Source organism: Vanacampus margaritifer, chromosome 7, assembly GCF_051991255.1.
Source record: "Vanacampus margaritifer isolate UIUO_Vmar chromosome 7, RoL_Vmar_1.0, whole genome shotgun sequence".
NCBI classification, from domain to species: domain Eukaryota; kingdom Metazoa; phylum Chordata; class Actinopteri; order Syngnathiformes; family Syngnathidae; genus Vanacampus; species Vanacampus margaritifer.
In genome coordinates this window covers 17060859-17083011 of record NC_135438.1, presented here as the reverse complement: position 1 = coordinate 17083011, position 22153 = coordinate 17060859, and the positions used below count along the sequence as shown (strand labels likewise).

Genomic DNA, 22153 nt, shown 5'->3' with positions numbered 1-22153 from the left:
CTCCAGAAAATCAATGACCCTCTTCCTTTCGAATCGGTCAGAAGAGAACCCCCGAGAACTGCTTTCTCCTCCAATACAGGTTTGTGTGTGTGTCCATACTATATGTTAATATTGTTTGGCAGTATATCATTCGTCCTCCTATCCAAGTTACAGAGAGATGTTGTGGGTTGCGTCTTCTCAGTTTGAATTCATCCTTTGTCTCTTCTGCAGTTGTGGCAGATGTGTGTCGTCCCAGACGCTTCCCTCCCTGGTGCGGACGTGCCGCCCTGTGGGGCAGCTGGGCAGCGATCGCCCTGGCCAACAGTATCTCCATTTGGGCAGCTCACGGGTTCAATCAGAATGTTGCCATGATGTGGCTCGTCTCCTGTTTGGCCAGCTTCCTGTGCTCCTGTCTGCTGTTGGAACCCATTAAGGTAAGATGCAAAAAATGAGGGGTGTGCCCAAAAAATCCATTCACATAAGAATTGTTGCGATTCTCATTTACGACGATTCAGAATCAATATTAAAATGTCCCCAAATCGATTTTATTTGTTTATTTTTATACTGTATTGCCCGTGTTTGTCTGTTCATGTTGTACACGATTTGGCCACTAAGAGGCAGTGTGGTTCAGTGTGTTAAAATACAATGTTAAGTTGTAGCCACATTAGAGCGTAGAAGAAAAAAGTTATGCCAATACAAGTTGTTTTTTCCAGCGTAGTACGAGCATGTGCCTGTGAGGAATGTTAAGATTCTTCTCTGTATACATCCCTGTAGTGTTTTTGTATGAATAGCTGTTCTTTTGAGTGATAAAAGTGCCGGAAGTAGCGCGCCAATTAGCGTTAGCGAGTCAATGGTGCTTTCCATTGTGTATTAGCCTTGAGCTAGCTACCTTCGGGAAACAAGCTAAAGAAAGTGTGTTTGCATTTAAGTGTGCACCGTGTGTAATTTTCTTTGTTTTGTGTGTTTAGATATACAGTTAACCTTAACTGGAGCATAATGAACGGCTTGATATCAGCATAATTGGACTCTTTTTGAGGGACTGTTTGTTGTTTGCTAAACTGTACTCAGTCTGCTCAGGAACGGCAGAATATATGCAGTATATACTATAAAAGATATATAATTTATAGCTAGCTACATAGAGTAGCAGTTGTGGTCCACGCTGTTTTTATGGGGGGAAAAGCACTTGTTCCTTACAATTCAAAACTTAAATGTAAAAAAAGCAAACAACAAAAGACATTTTAATGTCCCCATTTGTCATTCTGTCTTGCAAAGCAGACTGGAGTAGATCATGACAATTCTTTGCACATCTATACATTGAAGCAGAAATAATTGAATCGAAAATCGATTCTGAAATGAATCGCAGACCCAAAAACCTGATTCGATTCGTGAGACAGTCAAAGATTCCCACCTCTGTAAAATATGTACATTTGTCCTCCAGGTGTTGTTTGAGGCCATCTACTATGCAGTGTTTGTGTGTCGCCTGCGCCCCGAGGACCAGGATGTTCTGGTGGAGTTCCCCATGGTGGAGAGGGTGGTGCAGCGGGTCCACAGGGTTCGGCCACCTCAAGGCTACGCTCTGTCCCAGGACCGGCACCAGGCCCGCAAGATCCGCATGCTGCACACCATGTTGAAGGTAAGCAAGACGTACGCTTTATTGCATCCTCTCACTGTTTTCAAAATGAACTAACATCAGTGTTGTTTTTGATTTTCAGAACTTCCTGGTCTACATGTTCTTCTTGTTGGTGGTTCTTCTTCTCAATTATTCGGATTCTGCCAAAGACACGCACAGCCTGAGACTGCATACTCAGTTACAACATGTGCTACACACTCCTGAGTACCACAACATCAGCAGGTACAATCAAGATCTGATATTTCCCTTCTTGTGTAGCGAAATAAGGTTTACAGAATATGATCAAGTTCCACATACCATAAACTACAAGCACAATATTAAAATCATGTTAAATCTTATACAGTTGAAGTCTTGTCATTTCCTAATCTCTCCTACGTCATCTTTCAGCCGACATGACGTTCTGACTTGGCTGAACAATTCCTTATTACCTCGCCTTCTGAATGACTCCGCCCTCCTCGGAGACACAGGAAGTGTGTTACTCGGCACAATGAGACTCCGACAGATCCACCACGCGCAGGGTGAGAAGCCTTTACGTTGCTTTTCATGAACCCAAAATCGACTTCCTACCTCAAAGTATGTGCACATGAATGAATATTTTTGGTCTGTTCTTGCAGTTCTAGATGGTTCCAGGTCAGAACGAGGCTGGCGTGGTGTCACAGCTTCTGGTTTGGGTCCGAGAAGTCTGCTCAATAACTCCACAGATTTGGTCATCCAGCTGAACAGAAGTCTGGAGGAGGCCTGCAGCTCACTGCAGCAGCTCCAGCAGCAACACTGGCTTGGTCACAGGTAGGCAACGTTCTTAAACCCGGGTTTAAAGTTATTTTTAATAATTGAGGCGCTGTGAAGGATACACTTATCAACAAATAGTTGATTGTGAGTTTTCTTACAGACCTGGCTGGCATAGTTGTATTGGCCAACATGTGTGAACCATAGGACAAGCAGTTAACAGAAATGCACCATCGGCAGAAAATTAGCATCCCTAAAGTTCTGCAGCTATTAAAAAAAATTCTTGAAAAATGACCAATGGCCTTAACAGATGTATTATCCCACTCCGCCCACATTTGTAATGCAAGAAGAAAGATGGATTTTTCAATAACTTCCAATAAATCGTGTTCTGTCTTATTTGTAGGAGCCGTGCTTTGTTTGTGGAGTTCTCACTCTACAACATCAACACAAAACTCTTGGCAGTCTTTTCTTTCCTCTTCGAGTTCCCAGTTTCAGAGCGTGCTCAGTCCAGCCTCGACCTCAGCGTCATCACTCTGTGGCCAATCACAGGGCTGGATCTGCAGCTTCTTTTAATGGTAGCACATTTTAAGAAGCGGAATGCAAATAAATTCCCGCTCTTTGTTTAGTCATTTTATGGATACACCTTAACTTGTTTTCCTAGATGGTCCTTCTTGCCTTGCTGTTATACTTCCTGGTCCGGGGGCTTTTGGGTTTCCTCCGAGAAGGTTACTCCTACCTGTTGTCCGCCTGGAGACTCCTGGGTGTGTGTAAACTTGCTCTGGCGGCATCCGTATGCGGCCTGCATCTGAGCCGCTGCGTCATGGCCCAGCGGCAGTGGGCGTTGTACCTTCGTCACCCGCGCGATGCCTTCACCGACTTCTACCCGCTTGCCAAACGGAGTCAGATGTACACAGTCATGGCGGCCTTGTTGCTCTTTATATTGGTGCTCAAGGTAAGAAATAATCGTCCAAGAAAAATATTATGCATGTGACGTTGGATTTCCTTGAATACATTTAGTTGCCACTGTGCAATCATGCAGGCCTCTCATCAGCTGCGCTTCCTGCGAGAGTGGGCCGTGTTTGGCCGAGCCCTGCGACGCTCGGTCTGGGAGTTGCTAGGCGTGGCGCTGGCCCTGCTGCTGTTGTTGTTAGCGTACTCGCATACCGGACACCTGGTGAGTGTCTGTTTTGGGTCATACTCGTGCTAACCTGTTTTTTTGGGATGACATCGTTCAAAGGTCTGCAACCTGCGGCTTTGGAGCCACGTGTGGCTCTTAAGTCCCTCTCCTGTGGAAAATAGTTGAAATATATATACATTTTTTACATATTTTTTATTTTTTAGATAAAATATTCTTCAAATTAAACAATGATTTAGATTTTAAAATAATAATAATTTAATATTCCCCCCAAAAATGAATTTTTAAGTTGGTAAAGATGGAAAAAGTTTTTTTTATAAATTAGCTAAAAATTTCCAAAAAGTGATTATAAAATGTCCCACAAGGAAGCGGAAAAGCAGGAATTTACCATAAAATGTCCATGAAATTGCCAAAAATTACTTTGAATTAAAAAAAAAAAAGGTTTTTTAAAAAGGCAGAAAAAAAAATGTTCGAAAAGTAACCTAAATTGTCCAAAAACAAAAGAAAGGCAGAAAATTACCATAAAATAGTTTGGGAATTGCCCAAAACTAAAAATGTATTTTGTTTAACAAAAAAAAAGTCAGAAAAGAAAAATTACAAAATGTCAAAAACAAAAGAAGAAATCCCCCAAATTACCATAAAATGTCCACAAAATTTTAAAAATAAAATAAAAATAGCCATTAAAAAAAGTAGACAGGCAGAAAATGACCATAATATGTCCATAAAATTGCCAAAAATGTTAGAGAAAGTCAGAAACGTCTGAAAATGTATTAAAAATTAAACACACACAAAAAAAATCCTAAAACTAAAGACAAAAGGTAGAAGAAAATTAACTGTTTCCTTTTGCGGCTCTAGACGCATTTTTGGTTATTTATTTGGCCTAAAATGTGTCTTTTGACAGGAAAGGTTGACGACCCCTGACATAGTATGAACATAAATGTGTTCACGACCTTTCTGTCAATGTTCAATTAATCATTGTTTTCTTATGTCCATCCTTTCTGTCCCTCCAGCTCTTCCACTCGGTCTTCGACGGCTACGCTAGCGTCAGCGCCACCTGTCTGTCCTTGCTGGGTGCTGGCGGTCGAGGTCTGTTGTCATGGGAACCTTCCCGGACACTAACCGGTCCTTCGGAGACCGTCTCCTCACTGGTGTTCCACGCCAGTTTCGCCGTGCTTCGGTTGGTCTTGATCTGGTTAGTCACCTCCATTTTACTGAGGAACTACCGGCGCGGACGTGCCGAGTTGTACCGGCCCGCCGTTGACCTGCAAGACTACGAGATGGTCGAGCTGTTCCTCAGGAGACTCAAGATGTGGATGGGACTTAGCAGGACCAAGGAGGTACTCAACTGTTTCTATTAACACGATATGGGCAGTAGGGATGTAACAAAATCTAAACACCATGATACGATGATTATCATATTGTGGGGAGCTTGGTGATTTAAAAAGAAAAAAAAAGCTCACAATATTATATAAAAAAATGTTCATATTGAGAAGAAAAAGCACAATATTGTGTTTTGTCAATGTGAGCAATAATCAGACTAGCATGTCTCATCTTTACAATGCTAATTAGCTGAGGTCATAGTTCAAATAATACAGGTAACAGTAACCTTGATGACCTACAATCAGGAGTATTAATATTCAGGCACTTAGCGGTACTTGGCTTGCTAATGCACGCACACGCACAATGTGTGTACGTTCCCCTTCATCTGGCCATTAACGTGGGCCTTAAACGTAGATGGCCACAACATGCCTAATTAAAATTAAACTGCACCAATAATTTAAGCACTAGAGGGTGCTGAAACTGCACAAACGGAAGACAACCTGGCCTTTTCAACTGATGTGCTGCTTTTATTATCATGACGAAGACGAGTACTCAAGTGTTTTCATACTGGTAATTACTCGGCAAAACCAGTTTATTTCTTTAAAAGGGAAGTTAACACCCCCCAAAATTTCTTAAAAGTAATATATTTTATGCAACCCCACTAGTCTAAATATGGTATTTTGGTTTATATTGCATTAGTGTTCCACTAATTAACTAACTAACTAAACCAAAATGCACATTAATACGAGTTAAGCAGTCAAATTCCAGCCGTTTTTATTAATATGAGTAGGTGGCCATTTTGCCACTTGCTGCCGAGTGAAAATGACATCACAGTAGCTCAGGTCTCAGGTAACAACCAATCATAGCTCAGCTTCAGAAAACAGGTGAGCTGTGACTTGTCGTTGCAACTGTGACGTCATCTTCCGTTGACAGCAAGTGGCAAAATGGCCGCCCACTGAGATGGATAAAAACAAATGGATTTCATAACTCATATTCCACACATGTAATAATAATCAGAATGTCATGTTTAGATTAGTGAGGTCACATATACCATAATATTGTCAAGAAATGTTTAGTTAAGGTTGACTTCCCCTTTAAATTCCCATTCATTATTTTTACACAGTGTTACTTTTCTTTATTAAAACATCAATGGATCGAAAGGTAAAGTTTTTTTGCTATGTGACTAAATTCAAGAACAACTCTTAAGTCAAGGTATGGCTGTATATCGAAATGTGTCATTTCCCACAATCTTGTCCATCTGATCTTTCCGCAGTTTCGTCACAAGGTCCGTTTCGAAGGCATGGATCTTCCCCCGTCGCGTTCCTCGTCGACCAACGACTGCAAGTCTCTTTGTCTGCCGCCGCTGGACCGTCCCGACTCTCCGTCCACCCCGGACAGCATTGACGGCTCCGAGGCCTCCTGGTGCCCGGCGGCCTCCAGCCCCTGCAGCCTAACAGAAGCCCCCGGTGTGGGCCCGGGGCTCGGGCCGGGTCCGGGCCCGGGCCCCGGGGTCGGCGGCTGGCGGGAGAGGGCGGAAACGGAGGCCTCTCTCAAGAGGCTGCTGCCTACCTTTGACGCCCTGCTGCAACAGCTGGACCGCGTCACCATGGCAACGGAGGATCTATTTCACGTGGAATGCCGACTAGAGCGAGCGCAGAGGAAGAGGCGGCGGAGAGGGAAAGATTGTGGGAGAAAAGAAAGGAAAAGTGGAAAGGACAAGAGTAAAGTGGGCAAGAAGGCCAAAAAAAAGGAGCGAAGTGAACTTCCAAAGGAGTGTCGAGACTCTGCAGCCAACACTAAAATGACTTCAAACATTCCCTTCACAAAGTCCAAAGCACTGCCCCGCTCCTCCTCACCTCCCTCCACCCCCCTTACATCATCACCCGACAGCCCCCCTTCCCATTCCCAGCCGCCCAAATTCAGCACGGTTTCTCCATCCTCGCCATCGTCACCTCCGCCCACAGCCTGGGAGCGCCCGCCCGCCGACAGAGAGACCCTCCCCACCTCAAGCCTCTTCAACCACCCGGCACACACCACCACCATCCCCACACAAAAGCGAAAACGCAAGCCGCCTCCGCTTAAAAACAAGGTGCACCCCAACTAAGGGAGGGCGAGGAGGGTGCGAGGTTAAGGACGAGAGGAGGGCGGGGGGCAGCTGGTTTTGTCTCCCGACGCTCCTCTCTAAACCTCACGGGTGAGGAACGACGATTGCGGTGCAGGTTACCGGATCGAGATCCCTCCCGTTCCCCTCAACCAGCTACAAGTGACCCTGGAGGTCACGTGGAGGTCACTGACAGAAGCACATTTGCGTGCTCACCTGAGGACTAACAGTTAAAAAAATTAAAAAATTAAATTCTTGTTTCTCTGCTATTTTTTTGTGTATGTAATCAAGATCTGTTGATCCTTTTACTACTTATGCGTATTCGTGGCCCGTCTGGAAGACGAAAAGTTTTAGCCAAATTTGCATGCAAGGCAAGCAAATGCAGATTGACGCACACGCTGCACGTAGACAAACCTCCGCGGGGGCTCGGCTTCTGCAGCCACTTGTTCAGGGTTCCGATGATGTTGAAGCGGTACAGACAGGATGAAAGGCACAGGAAGTGATGTCATGAAAGATGGCGAGAGGAGGTTTTGAAGGAAAAGGATGGAAACAGGAAGGACGTTTATGCTACTTGGTATTTACTTCAGTTCAGCCACCATGAAGCTATATTGACTATCAGTATGGTGTTTTATTTTTAATGTGTTCATTATGGTTGTGATGTAAATTGCACTTTGTTGTGAAAGGTGGTGTGTGGTGTTTTCGGATGTAATAAGCTTGGTATCAAATCCATTATAGAAAGCTTTACTTAAATTGTAGCTCAACTATAAAAAATTGCCAAAGCTTTTGCAGCATGTATGATTTTTACCATGACCAGAATTCGTTTGTACTTCGCACTTTATTGTCAAATGGAGCTGATAGCCAAGGATACGTATTTAACTCATCAACTTTATACTTGTTTTGTTATGAAAAAGTTTGCGTTATTAACAAGGTTTTGACACAGTTAGTTTGTTTTTTAAATTGTTGTGATCAACATATGTACTTAGTGTCCAGTGGGCAAATCTCAGGGAACGCACCCCTTTCCTCGATACAACGCGAGTTTTGACGTGGAAAAGGAGTTTCATACAGTATTGTCATGATGTGGAATTGACACCACTTGAGTTCTACAAAGAAAGTATTGAAACAGTGAGTACAAATGTGTTTTTGTGAGGCTGTGGGTTAGTTGGAAAAAAAAAAAAAGATTTGAACTTTTTCCACACGCATGATACACCAGATTTTTTTTTCTTTTTTTACAAATGTCTGTATATCTTGGTACTTCACGGTGTACATATTTGTTGTAGCGTTTCATTGTCCTTCAGTTATATATGGTCTGTTCAAGCACAAGTTGGACATTTTCAGTTTTGCAAAAGAGATCGCAGTGTAAGCTAAAGAAATATTCAAGCAAGTGCGAAATGCTTAAGATTTCATGTCCACGATCCTCATGTCACCCCCAGTCGGCTTCAAAAAGGTCATCTTGTGTAAAACTGTTACCAATCTGCCAACATTTTTGTTTTATCCCATCTGTGGTAAATGTCATGCTTTTGCACTTGACAATGTTGAATAAACAGCTCAACAGTAAATGAAATCTCAGAAATTGGTGCTGTGCTATTTCTCCAGATTGCTGCAACAACTGAATGCATTTCCCAGTAAACCCTTTGCAAGCTTTCAACCACATCTCATTGTGCTTGTAACATTGCTCTTCTACAAGGAAGTTCATTGGGTGCTATTTTAAGCCATTGTATCAAATCTATCTAAAGCTTAAGTACAAATGTGTATTCTTGAGAGTCCATCTCACCTGTAAAATTGAATTAAGTATTTTTTTTCTCACAAACACTCTTCATCTGGCCCAGCCCTGACCATCAACCCATCTGTGTGTTGGGCTTGTTAGGGTCTCCTAAAAGGACTTAATAACCAAACAAACGGATATTTCAGATATTTTAATGCACTCGCCTAAATTCATCGTAAGCGCACAATGTCTGTAAGTCAAAATTTTGGGGAAAATATGCAGAATTTGCTACGTTCACCACTTCAACGTTCAGAAAATAAGTCTTGATTTTGAAGCTCACTGGGTCCCGATCACTTTCAGTCAAAGTATGTGTAGTAAATCCACCACAATATATGAATGGACTGTCAATAGACCCCTTGCAGCTGAAGCCAGAGGGCGGCCATCTTAGAGCAGTGTGTGTTTTACGCTAGGATACCTGTACTGAGTTATAAGAGAATTTCAAAAAACAAACTTCACTATTTGCATCAACCATTCAGAGAATATTATCTCAGGATTGTAAATTGTGAGTGACAGTGGCTAGGTTTACATTTCGAAGGGCTTTGCCATCATTTCATATGACAACATAATGCGGACGAATTTTTGAGCAGATAAAGAGAACATTTAAAATTGCATTCCCAGACTTGTTGGTACAAACGTAGGTTACACACTGGCATTTTCACAGCGAAAATGTCACGGCGAAATTGCTGCATTTAAGTCAGGTGGCCTTAGCAATTGACAATACAAGATGGCCGCCAGTAACTTCGCTCCTCCCGACAGTGATTAAGCGGCATTGCTAGTCCATTCATATAGAAGTCCGTAGTGTAATTACACAAAATCTGTGAAGTCGTCGACGGTCGAAACGAGCCGTTTCCTCTGGCCTGAGCTCTCCGTGTTTGCGGCTGCGCTGCTCTGCTGAAAAGACTTGTTGGGCTGAGCGTGTCCCTGCGTGAGCGAGATGCCGGGAGTCGAGCGGGACTGAATGTCTTCGTGAGCCTGACAAAGCACAAAAAAGAGAGACATTATGTCTCTTATGTGCAAGTAGAGCGCACGCACCCACGCGTCTCCTTACCCTTGTCCTGATCCTCTTGATGTGCCGTAACCTTGCCAGCCACTTGGAGGCGTACGCGTCGGAAGGGTTGGCTCTGTACTGATGCACCAAGGAGGCCATCTATTGGAGAACATGGCAAACATTATGTACAGTGTAGTATGACAAGCCATTTAAGATGTACTATACTAGTATGCTCTGTCTTGATCTTTATAAAGGCCATATTTGGCTTTTTACTTGAGATTATGAATACGCGGCTGCCATAGTTTAAGAAACCAAAGAGAGGACGTCACGGCACTATGTGCAAAGAGCTCATCGTCTTACTAGTGAGGACAAAGAATGTGTACACCTTATGCTGGATAATGAATACTGTACACTGTTAAAGGGCTTCTATACAGTGGTGGGGAAAAAAGTTTTTACTACTGAAAACAGTCATTCTACTAATGCTCTCAACTGTCTTACTACTGCACAAAAACAAAACAAAAAAGTTGGGTCAAAAATACCCCAAATTGGGTCAAAAAGGGACCAACCCAACTTTTTTATGTTATTCAACTAACCCAAAATGTCGGGTTGAATAAATACCCCCCCAAAAAAGGGTCACTTTGTGGGTTATTAATTTAATTTAACACAACCTTTTGGGTTAAATAGCTCAGAAAGTTGGTTTGAATCATTTTTGACGCAATTCAATTGGCTTACTCAATTAACCCAAATAGTTGTGTGAAATGAATAACCCACAAACAACCTTAAAAAAAATGGGTCGCTTAATTTGACCCATTTTTTTGGCCTAAATAACTCAAAAAAATGGGTCGTCTCATTTTTGACCCAGTTGAATTGGGTTATTTAATTAACCTCGAAATTAGGTCAAATTAAGAACCATAATTAAACCAACTGTTTATTAAATTAATAACCCATCTTAAGGTTGTTTTGTCGGTTATTCATTTGACCCCCAAAAAAGTTTAGTTTTTTTGGGTGGTTAAATAACTCAAACCCAAAAAGTTGGGTTGGCTCATTTTTGACCCAATTCAATTGGGTTATTTAATCAACCCCCACACACACACACAAAAAAAATAGGTCAAATTAAGAACCCAAAAATCAACCCAATTTTTGGGGGGGTTCTTTATTAAATAATAATAAAAAAAAAGGTCAAATAAACAGTTGGTTAAATTATTAACCCACAAATCAACCCAGTTTTTTTGTGGGTTAATAATTTAACCAACTGTTTATTCAATTAATAACCCATTTTTGGGTTATTTATTTGACCCAACTTTTTGGGTTGAGTCAGTCCATTCTTGACGCAATTTGGGTCATTTTTGACCCAACTTGAAATGGATATCAAATATGTCGTTTCAACGGCTTGCTGTCGGACCAGTACAACTATACCGTAGACTTACATTGGCATGCAGAGCCATCTGTCGGACCAATAGTGGGAGGTTGCTGTCAGAAACGATTTTTGCCACAGACGTGTCTACTAAGCCCTCCAGGTCTGAAAGACAAAAAAATAAATAAATGAGGTGACAAAGCAACAAGAAGGTGACACGGACGAGATGACAAAGTGTTCAGCTCACCTTTACGGCACTGTAGGGAAACAAGGTTACATTCATAATCCAGTGGTTTTATGATCACCTCCACAAAGTTAAACTGACCCTGAGAGAATGCAAAACATTGTGAAGACAAAGCAATGCTACTGATGGAAACGCCGATTGTGATTGTGGGCGTCTACCTTGATGGTACCCAGTTTGTACTCCTCGCCAGAATCATTGTAAACCACCATGACAAAATCGTTGCCAATGTGGCGCTTCTTATTGCAGCAGCCCTTGTCGCTCTCCCTGTTTGGCATCAACGTGGCGATATGGAAGATAGCTACACAGCACACACACAACTTTATTAGTACTGTACATACAAAACCAAAAAAGATGACGTGTCCCAACACACACCTTGCATGATGTCATCATGCCAGCAGTACGTGAACTCGCCGTCATCACCGTACTGATCGAGCCCGCCCAGGAAGATCTGGTCGGGGTCGCAGTCCTTCAAGTGGATTAATTTCCCGAGCCCCGTCAGGAAGGCAGCGTAGCGGTTTGAACCGTACTCGTTTGACAGGATGGCCACCTCGTTGTTCACCTTCAACGGAGCATGTCAACAATTGATTGGACAATTATGGGCTGTCGTCCTCAGTGAGCTAAACAGTTTCCAGTTGAAATGGTTTGAATTTGTCAGGAGATGTTGGAGGAGGGATTCATGTGATGTCATTTTCTTAATTAAGAATTTTATTATGAGAAATTTGTGAACAAACCCCAAGATGTCATGAATGAGATGAACATGTTCAAGTTAAGAGTCTGAATAGGTGAAGAAGAGTGCTATTTACAGAACAAGCTTAACAATTTGGAATGACTGAAATGTGAAAAGTTGAGGTAAATATGTAAAAAGGCCTTCATTTGGGGCTTTTATTTTGAAAGTTTAGAAATTTGGGGAATAAGTTCAACAGTTTGAAGATGGAACGGTTAGAAGCTGTTAAATGTGGAAATTTGATGTGAACATATAAAAATCTTACTTTCAGGCTTTTATTTTGAAGAAAGAAAAAAAACTTTTAGGAATGGGAAAAGTTCCCCATATGTCCTGAACGAACTGAACATTTTGTTAAGTTCACAGAAAAAGAAAAATGCCTTCACTTCAATGTCCCTCCCCCAAAAAAGTGTAGCACAAACAAAACATTAGCCCACAAATATACTGAACCGCGTCCTCACCTGACCCGCTCCCACAAAAATCACGCCGATCTTATGAGTATCATAAGGAGGCATCTGGTCCAGAACCTTCACAGCACGATCAATTACCTTCACACAAAAGAACACGTTGATTCATGTCAACATTGTATAAGTGTGAAAAGTAACGCCAAGTTGCGGCTAGCGGATGCTACGCGGGACACTAACTTGGGTTTTGGGCAGCAGCAGCGGCTTGTTGGCTTCGTTCCCAAAGAAAGGTGAGTGGTACAGCTGGAGGAACACAAAGCTAGAATAGGGATGAGATTAAACAAAAACAAAAAAAGACCTCCATATTTTGTTGATCTTTTCATATATTGATGATCCTGCTCAGTCACAGGTGAGCTGCAGGCGGGACGCACACTGGACTGGTCGACAAACAATCATTCAAATTCACACTTTGGGGCAAGTCTTCAATTAATCCATCTTGCATGTTTTTGGAATATGGAAGGAAACCAGATAGAACCCACGCAAACATACAATTCATGCATTTCTGCATAAATTGCTCAGAAAGCAAACATGATCGGATTCATCGTTAACTACAGGTTTTTTTTTTTTTTTTATAAGTGAACTGCATCATTGTCAGTCCTCTCAAATGCCCATTAAGATGTCAATTCTAAGGGTTACAGTATATATTGTAGATAGAAATCTTTCAGCCATTATGTTACTGTAAGTTAAGTGCATAATACGTTTTCAAACATCAATACAGCACGAGTTCAAATGTTAATCTATGTTCAAAGGTGAATTGTTCAAATTTTAATACGTGAACTGAAAAGCCAATAGCGACAAAGCCGATATTAATTAGTGCCACAGTTTAGTGCCTGAAGGTTACATTTGTTATATACTGAATATTACCAGGCCTTTAAGTGAAGTAAATTATTACTTTTATAAACACTATAATCTTACAAGTTAAAAAAGGCTATTGAGGAACCCTCATACTGTTATGCTATGCTATGCTATGCTATGTTACAATTTACATTTATAAGTTATGGATAATTTTAATTGTGTTGCTTCATTTTAATTAAAAATACATTGGTGTATACAAGACATTAGTGCATCATGGTTACTTTTCAACAAAGATTTATGTTAAAGGTCTTTTATTTTAAATACAGTGTATGAATACTTCTACCAAATTTGTGTTTATTTACCAACTCAATTTTGGCTGGTATGATGATTTTCTCCATGACGGTATTTCATGTATATACTAACTTACATGCTTTCATCGACTGAGCAAAATAGAATGTGATTAATAAGGACTATTTTTCCTGCTGAATGCAATACCGGCAACATAGCACTTTTATTTACTCACGTGTGTTGTACAAAGTGCTATACTCACATGTTGTTGACTTTTCGCCTGGATGGTTTCATTTTTATTGTATTTTATCTTAGATCCATTAAAAACATTTTTGATGATGTACATAAAAAACAATATCATTATTATCTGATATGGAATACTTGGATTGTGCTAAATATTTCAGATATCAGCCAGCCCAATTTTGCTTAACATTTCAACTGTCAGCACTCACTCACATCAGTCGCACATTCGTACCTCGGGCACAGCCCAGAAGCCTTCTCGGTGTTGCCGGGTCCAGGTCGACTGTGGTACGAATCTCTCTCGGCCCTCCTCTCCCTCCTGGAAGACGGTGCCGATACGGAGATGGTGTGCCCCCGTGGTCTGTGCCCCCCACTGGGTGATATGGGTCCTGGTTGCGCCCCACTTGGCGGAAACTCCAACCTCATTCTCGCTCCTCCACTTGGAGGCGGTCCTGAAGCGGAGGAACCTTCCGCCACTTGGGTCTGTGTTGTGAGTCCGTTGAGGTCTCCTCCTGCACTTTCCCTCTCAGACGGCGGCTGGACCTTGGCCTCTGAAGGCCCTCTTGGCTGGGCCGCGTCGCCTAACGCAGTCTCTGACTCCAGAGTCACTTTGGAGAAGGCTTCTGATAAAGTCTGGAGCTCTGGTGAGGAGCTGGACTTGTTGAGTCCATGACCCTGGGACTGGTTGGTGCCCTGGAAGAGGAGTTCCTGGCTGCCAGGGGTGGAGAGGCCCTGAGTTGGCTGATCAATGGGGATGGCCCCCTCGCTCACTTCTTCCAAAGTGGACTTCTCATCATCTTGACTAGAGGTAGAGGACGACTGGGAGACAAAGAGGAACAGACCTCTAATTATTCAAATCCAAAGCCATACCTTGCACTTCTTCTTTTTGATACTGACTCGACTGAGTGTTCCAGGAGGCGGGGCTTTTGAGAATGTATCGGCAGAAATGAAGATGGGGTCAGACGGCATGGGCTCAAACTCCTCACTTTCGAGCCAATCAGATGGCGTGTGTGCCGTTGTCACCCCTGCGCCTTCTTCCAGCACCACTGCCGAGTCTACAGCAGGACACAATGACAAACATTTGTCAGCACGACACCGCGGGACAATAAGACAGCTCGCCCCTCACAAACAACCTGGGTTAGTCTCAACAACAATCACAATAACTGTCAGTAAGCAATTTTACACCTCAAACTCAAAAAGGCTGACAAACAGTCGACACACACACACACACACACATGCACATGAAAAGCCGTGGAGATCAATCTAAACCTAGAAGCATTTGATCAGAAAAGACAAACAGACAGGCAGCATCTACCCATCATTTCATTCACTTTCAACCGCTAGGCTTGGGCGGTATAGATGTATCCTCCGCGTTAGATTACACTCGACTTGATTTCTCGCAGACAAAGAAAGGGAATGTTAAAGGAGAAGTCAACTCAAAAACATTTTATGAACAATCATATGCCCCACTAGTCTAAATAGGGTATTTTAGATATTATTGCGTTAGTGGAATAAAGGGGTGTGAATTGCCTCGTACCTGGCAATTTGATCCGTATCACGATTAGATACCGAATAATCATGATACAAATCTATATGTTGATTATTGAGATTTTTTTTTTATTAAAAAATTTGAAAATACTAATCAGTAGTGATAGACAAATGAAGCTTCATGAAACACTTGTGATATTGTTTGACTCCTCTAGATGGCACTCTTGGTTTAAATGGGCCAGCTAGCTAGCTAACTAAACAGCTAACCAGACAGACAGACAATGGCACTCTTGGTTTAAAAGCTAACCTCAAGTAAGATGTTTTGTTGACTATTTCCATCAAAAATTGATGTTTAAAAATCGATTTGGCCGCATATTGAATCGATACGAGAATTGTGCACGGTAATATCGCGATATATCGCCGAAAAGATTTCTTTTAACACCCCTAGTGGAATATGAATTTTGCTGCAAAATCCAGCCATTCTTATCAATATCAGAAGGCGGCCATTTTGCAAGCAAGTGGCAAAATGGCCACCTTCTGATATTGATTGATAGATGAGATGGATAAATATTTGCAGCAATTAGCATTAGAATATAGCTAAGTTTCCTCATTATTCACAAATCTATTTAGAAATGCGAATAAAATAGCTTTTTTTCAACATGGTCCTGATTAATCTCTTTTGCTCTGCTGCCACCTGCTGGCTGTTTGTGTAATAACTACAATTTATTCAACCGTTCTTTGCAGTTGAGAGGCTGCATCAAAGCCTTCTTTATGCTTAAGCATAAAAAAAAAAAAAAAAAAAACATTAAAAAACGTACAAATATGTCTTTGGGACACTTAAAATGGAACATATTTATACGTTGCAAATGAGTTAATTTAGTGTTCTATAATATTGGTGGATATTTGTTTATGTTTTAGAGTTTTACAGTATTTACTATTTTTGTGTGCAGCACTTATACAACATTTACTGCACACTCAAATGATCAGATTTTATTTTATTTTTTTTATCTCAAGACATTATCTTGGACCGGTTATTTTGTCGGTTGTCAAATGCACCCACTGCTGATATTGTATTCACAACAGAGGAAACTAAAGCTAGCGGACGAGTCGACACTGTCAAGTACTTTTGTAATGTCTTTTCTGGAATAGCAAAAAGTTGCTGTTGGACAAAACAAATACCGCCCAACCCTAAAAAAAAATAAAAATAAAAATAAAGTGCATGCATCTATTGGCTGGTTTCTTAGTTATCTCAACCCAAACGAGGTGTAACAGCATCCCAGACCAGGCCCTGCAGTCCCACAGCTCCAAACAAAACTCTACCAAGATTTGAAGAGGAGAAGACACTAATGGTCTGACACTCTTAAATGCAGCTCTGAAAATGATTGTCTTCATGGCTGTCGCACTGGTTAACCCGTGATGATACAGTACAAAAGCGTATTTATATCAAATGAGGTCTGGGCTTTCCTGTTGACACCCTTACAGAATAAAAGGGAGAGATTTCAGACTCAGAGGGTTAGAAGATGTTTAGCAAGGAAAATCAATCATGGAAGAAGACAGACAAAAATGGCAGTCATTGGAATGATTGAAGAGCCGTCCTCCCCACTGGTAGTGATAGGACGACTGAGGGTGAATCAGAAATCATCTGTTGCACCACTAGCACAAATATGGAGATATTCTTTGCATCACGTCGTCTGAGATAGATATATAGTACATGTATTCACTTTCTTGGGTTGATTAAATAAACAAAATTGTCAATACTGGATAGTAGAAGAAATCCCTTAGCTCGACTTGGGAAGAAGCTTCCAAAGAAACGGTCCAAAACAATTATTTCCATATATGTATGTAATTATCTATTGTCGTTATATTTAGGATCAAGGTCAAACAATTGTTACAGATCTAAGCAGCAGCAGCAAGAAAGTGAATAAGGCACTTTTTTTTAAATGACAAAATGACTTTAAGTTTGTCGTATTTTGTAGTTACTGACAACCGTAATGCACAAGTGAAAAGAAATGGACTACACCGGGAGTTTCCTGGAGAGTGGTGTGCATGTATGTGTGTGTGTGGGGGGGGCACACATAAGGGGGACGGTACCTGCCCAGGAAATGCTCCTGTACAACCTGCTAGGGGGCGGCGGGCCTAGGGGGGCGCAGCCCTGACCCAGAAACCAGAGAGAGCCGCTCACTGCAGGCAGGAGGCCACATAAGTCAATAACAAACCAGCACAGTGGTGATGACAGACAAACATGACATATAAGGCCATCAGAATGAGGGAAAAGGTCGCAAAAGGAAGGGCACATTTATGGGAAGTGGAAAAAAGAAGTTGGCATTTGAAACACACACCACACAAAAAAAGTATCGCTAAGAAAAAGGCTGATAAAAATCTGACGGCCACCTTCAGGTAAAATTGAGAGAGAACCTTTTTAATGGGGTAGATGCCACGGGCTTCCAACTTCCGGGTTTTACACATCAGAGCCGTTTCTGGCCACTGCTGGATGCGTTCCAACACCCGCACCCCCCCACCCCTGCGCCCCGCAACCGCGTCTCGGCTATCTGAAATGCTTCGGACACGGAGACAGACACTACACACTCGCAGCCTCGCACCCGTCGACGGGAACGCGCAACCGAGGGGCACAAAGGCGGAAGCGCAAGCACTGGGACGCGGCCCACACGTCGTAAGCCGGAAACAGGAACAAAGTTGAAGTCGGAAGTCCTGCCTCCTCCGTGGCATATAGTCCATAGATTATTAAAATCTGTGGACTCAAATGAAGACGTCTTACTTTGGAATTTGGTGAACAAACTGTCAGCCGAAACAGCAAATAATGTATGCTTGTGGATAGTGTCATTCATTCAGGTTATTTTATTTATTTTTCTTTCATTGTATCGATTGCAACTGGACTGCTCTGTTTTGATTTGGGCCACCGCACACTGTACAATAGGGCTTGGTTTGAAAAATATATATAAAAATCGAATAATCAGTATCGAATCAATTTTCAATCAATTCATAAAACCATTAATCAATTATTTTAATATATATTTTCCCCCCATAAATTAACAAGAAAATATCAATTTAAAGGCCAAACTTTTTAATATCTTACCGTTTTCTTGAAATTTGCTGAATTTAGAATTATTATTCATGAAAGAGCTGATTTACTGGACTTTATGACAATTCAGAATCTTTTTAATTCAGACAAACAGAGCAGTCCAGTTGCGATCGATTCAACCCAAGACAAAGCTAATAATAAGATAGACGTCCTCTATTGTTAATGTTCACCTTCAAAAAAATATAACAAATTGAATGGACTGGTAAAATCATAACGTGAATGCATCAATGGCAATAATGATGACATTTTTGCTCATCCTTGTGTTCCTATATGTCACACTCACCCGTGTTGGAGCGCTGGATCAGGTGAGGCTTCCCTCCGGCATTGCTGTGCGTTTGGCTAGCAGGCGCAGGACTAGCTGTGCTAGCTGGCGCACTGGCTGTCTGGGGAGGAGGCTCCTTCACACCTTCCATCGCCATCAGGACAGTCGAGAGCTCCTGCAGGGGCATGTTGCCCAGCTCGGAGGAGAAGGGACTGGGCGGGTTCTCCAGACACATTAACCAGCTTGTGTTACCTGGTTAGTAAGGAAGACAGAAAGAAGCTACAGTCAGCTACAGGTTGGTGCTGCAATGGCTATGACAATGTTGCTGACGAAGAGCTAATGAGAACAAATGTCACAAAATTTGCAGCATCCAAAACCTTGACATTCATTTTCTTCGACCTTTCGTCTTCAGTTTTTGGATTTTCTCTCTCTCTCTCTGTGTCTGTGTGTATTTTTCATAATTTTTAAAAACTTTTATGCTTTTCTCTAAAATTTCTGACATTTTTTTATTTATTTATTATTTATTTATTTTCTGCCTTTCTACTCCCTTTTTTTTTTTTTTTTTACATATTATGGCTAATTTTTGACATTTTTTCTGCATTTTTTGCTAGTAAATTTCTAACATTTTTGGCAATTTTGTGGACATTCTATGGTAATTTTCAGGATTTCTTCTGTTATTTTTGGACATTTTACTGTTACTTTTTGAACATTTTCTTTTCTGCCTTTTTTTTAATTCAATTCTCTGTAATTTTTTGGTAAATTTCTGCTTTTTCTCTTCCTTTTTGGGACATTTTATGATCCTTTTTTGGTCATAATTAGGTAATTTCCTGACAAATTAAAAATGTTGACAATCTTTTTGAATAATTCCATTTTTTTAAACTAAATCATTAATTCATTTGATGAATATTTTATCTAAAACTACAATTGTGTTAAAAAAAAAAAACTATTTCTACAATTTTTATGGCTATTTGTTGTCATTTTTGCCAGTAAATTTCTAACATTTTTGGCAATTTTGTGGACATTTATGGTAATTTTCGGGATTTCTTTTTTGGGGTTTTGGACATTTTATAATTATTTTTTTAACATTTTATTTTCTGTCTTTTTTATTATTATTATTATTATATAAATCTTCTCACATTTGGGCAATTACAAAAATATGTAATGGTAATTTTCTGCCTTTCTTTTGTTTTTGGACATTTTAGGTTACTTTTTCAACATTTTCTTTTCTGCTTTTTTTCCAATTCTCTGTCATTTTACTATTTCTGGACATTTTATGGTAAATTTCTGCTTTTCCGCTTCCTTTTTGGACATTTTATGATCACTTTTTGGTCATTTTTGGGTTCATTTTTATCTAAATCATTAATTCATTGGAATAATCTTTTTATTAAAAAAAAATACAAATATGTAAAAATAAATAAATAATAATTTCTACTCATTTTTTAGAGATCCACAGCAACCCACAGGAGAGGGACTAAAGAGCCACATGTGGCTCCAGAGCTGCATGTTGCAGACCCCTGCTCTCAGGGTTTCACATAATCATTGCCCAATGCTACAGCCTTAGATTGACTTTCTTACATACCGGATGGTCTTCGAATGAAGATCTCGGCCCAGCCCTGCGTGAGCATGGGGACAAACTCCGCCAGGCCATGATTGTCCTTCAGAGGTGGGGGGGCCGACGCGGCAGCAGAGGTGGAGGAGGAAGGACTGAGGCCATCCAGTGTGGGAGCAGAAGAGGGTGACAGCTGAGCAGCTAACTCCCCCTCAGAGGGGGACACAAGGGGGCTGAGACTTTGGGCAGGGCCAGCACGAAGAGCGTGACCACCTGGTACAAAAACGAGGATAATGCTATGAATATGGATGCATCCAACAACATTTTATAGCACTAATGAAAAGTGAATGCAGGTTAAATATTACCCGACATGGAGCGGACACGTATGCGTGTGGCTCTGCTTTGTTGCTGACTTGACTGGGACTCCAGTTTGGCTGGTGCCTCTTTAGTTATTCGAGTGTGTAGTGATGGATCAGATCTGCTGGGTCCCAAAGAAACAGTAAAACAACACAAAACTACACAAAAATAGATGATGCTTGATAATATTGAGCAAGTGTGGCACCTGGTCATTTCCCCTCCACCTCCCAGTCGATCAGCCATGTCCAGGCCCAGCAGAGCTTGAGTGCGCACCCCTCCGCTGGTGGTGATGGTCACCAGCTTATTGCCCACCAGCCAAGTCATACTGCGACCCCCTGCTAAGAGGAACTCTGCGATTGGAGATCTAAGAAGAAAGTAAGTCTCATGGAATACAATAGGGACGGGGAAAAATACAGTCCTCACTTACCTTTTGGGCAGTGCTGAGAAGTTGGAAAAGACATATCGTGCCATCATGTCCAGACATGTCTCAGTGAGCTCCAAGTGGACCGTTTTCAGCCCCTCATCTGCCTGAGTTACTGCATTTTCATCAGCGGAGCCCAGACTGCACGTGGTGGTGGAGGGTTGCATCCTACAGGACGCAGCAATGAGACAGAGAAACGAGAGCAAAGCAGAAATGCAATCAGAAGAAGAAACTTGACATCAGGATTTAACTCAACATGTTGTCTATGGAAACAGAGACATGCAAGTATTATGTGCATTATGGGTACACAGCACAAGCATGCATGTACAATCACAATCACCAACAAAAGCACAAAACAAATAAGCCCTTGTTAGAAAGAGGCAGTTTCTCATAGGATATTCCCTTTTAGTTAAGCAAATTGGAAAAGTTCATGTTGAATCACGTTTACACACGAGTTTGACTCAAGTCAAAAATAATCACACATATTTCAAAGTCAGATTGTTTTGAAAATTTTTATAGATTTTAAGTGATTCAATTTGTGGGATTAAAAAGGTAAACGTCATGCATAAGTGTCTGAAATCAAAATTAGGGGTTTAAAGCAGTGATTTTTAACCTGGGTTGAATAGAACACCAGGGGTTCAGTGGAGGTCAACTCAGAACACACATCCGACTGAAATATTCAGGATGATACAGCCCGCTTGGCCATCAAAGGCTGTAGATGATCTTGGCCTATCTGTGCTGAAGGGAATTTGGTGCCCTCAGTAGTGTGACTGTGACTTCTTTATTATTGTAATCCCTTCATACTAACTGTCCAACAAAAAAAAAAGAAAATGGTCGGACGAATATGTGCATGAATTCACATGCAAAGCAACGTATGGTGTTCCACAGGGTTCGATTCTGGGGCCTCTGCTGTTTTCATCCTATCTGCTGCCCATGGGTTCCATCTTAAGAAAACAGCGGTTGTTGTTTTAAAGTGCTCTGTAGAGTTGAGTGATGGGAGTCAGTGTCCTAACTGCATGATTTGCAACGTCAAGTTGAGTAATTCTAGTCCAGCACAACGAGCTTTCTGGCAAAACTAAAGGAACACTTTCTTAAACCGCATGCAGATCGGGAATACAAGAACACAACGGTTGCTGAATTTAAGGTGAAGAGAACCAGATACGATAAAACTGTTACTCTCCCTGCTCATTTTGTTTAACAGTAAAAGTTATACCTATGTCTAGAATTTG

General features: G+C 41.4%; 2 protein-coding genes across 6 annotated transcripts in view; one reads left to right on the top strand and one right to left on the bottom strand.

Moving 5' to 3' along the window:
- Nucleotides 1–8461, top strand: part of pkd1a (polycystic kidney disease 1a) — a 59829-nt gene extending 51368 nt beyond the window's left edge. Inside the window, exons 45-55 of the mRNA XM_077572050.1 lie at nucleotides 1–79; nucleotides 211–413; nucleotides 1418–1612; nucleotides 1692–1831; nucleotides 1997–2127; nucleotides 2224–2395; nucleotides 2739–2910; nucleotides 2997–3287; nucleotides 3375–3509; nucleotides 4481–4807; nucleotides 6064–8461. The exon at nucleotides 1–79 is cut by the window's left edge and continues 37 nt beyond it. Coding sequence (XP_077428176.1) covers nucleotides 1–79; nucleotides 211–413; nucleotides 1418–1612; nucleotides 1692–1831; nucleotides 1997–2127; nucleotides 2224–2395; nucleotides 2739–2910; nucleotides 2997–3287; nucleotides 3375–3509; nucleotides 4481–4807; nucleotides 6064–6894 — 2676 coding nt within the window. The 3' untranslated portion in view covers nucleotides 6895–8461. The remainder of the gene's footprint in view (nucleotides 80–210; nucleotides 414–1417; nucleotides 1613–1691; nucleotides 1832–1996; nucleotides 2128–2223; nucleotides 2396–2738; nucleotides 2911–2996; nucleotides 3288–3374; nucleotides 3510–4480; nucleotides 4808–6063) is intronic.
- A 328-nt stretch (nucleotides 8462–8789) lies between these two features.
- Nucleotides 8790–22153, bottom strand: part of tsc2 (TSC complex subunit 2) — a 29321-nt gene continuing 15957 nt past the window's right edge. For 2 of the 5 annotated variants that reach the window (XM_077572052.1, XM_077572054.1), the window contains 15 exons: nucleotides 20931–21092; nucleotides 20709–20867; nucleotides 20512–20627; nucleotides 20177–20419; nucleotides 18619–18849; nucleotides 14645–14802; nucleotides 13983–14566; nucleotides 12605–12683; nucleotides 12422–12508; nucleotides 11612–11798; nucleotides 11398–11537; nucleotides 11243–11321; nucleotides 11069–11160; nucleotides 9702–9800; nucleotides 8790–9625 (listed from right to left, as the gene is read on the bottom strand). In XM_077572052.1, the coding sequence (XP_077428178.1) occupies nucleotides 9458–9625; nucleotides 9702–9800; nucleotides 11069–11160; nucleotides 11243–11321; nucleotides 11398–11537; nucleotides 11612–11798; nucleotides 12422–12508; nucleotides 12605–12683; nucleotides 13983–14566; nucleotides 14645–14802; nucleotides 18619–18849; nucleotides 20177–20419; nucleotides 20512–20627; nucleotides 20709–20867; nucleotides 20931–21092 (2584 nt within the window). In that variant the 3' untranslated portion in view covers nucleotides 8790–9457. Of the gene's footprint in view, nucleotides 9626–9701; nucleotides 9801–11068; nucleotides 11161–11242; nucleotides 11322–11397; nucleotides 11538–11611; nucleotides 11799–12421; nucleotides 12509–12604; nucleotides 12684–13982; nucleotides 14567–14644; nucleotides 14803–18618; nucleotides 18850–20176; nucleotides 20420–20511; nucleotides 20628–20708; nucleotides 20868–20930; nucleotides 21093–22153 lie in introns of those variants that run through there. The other 3 variants (XM_077572053.1, XM_077572055.1, XR_013294932.1) reach the window with 2 other exon arrangements.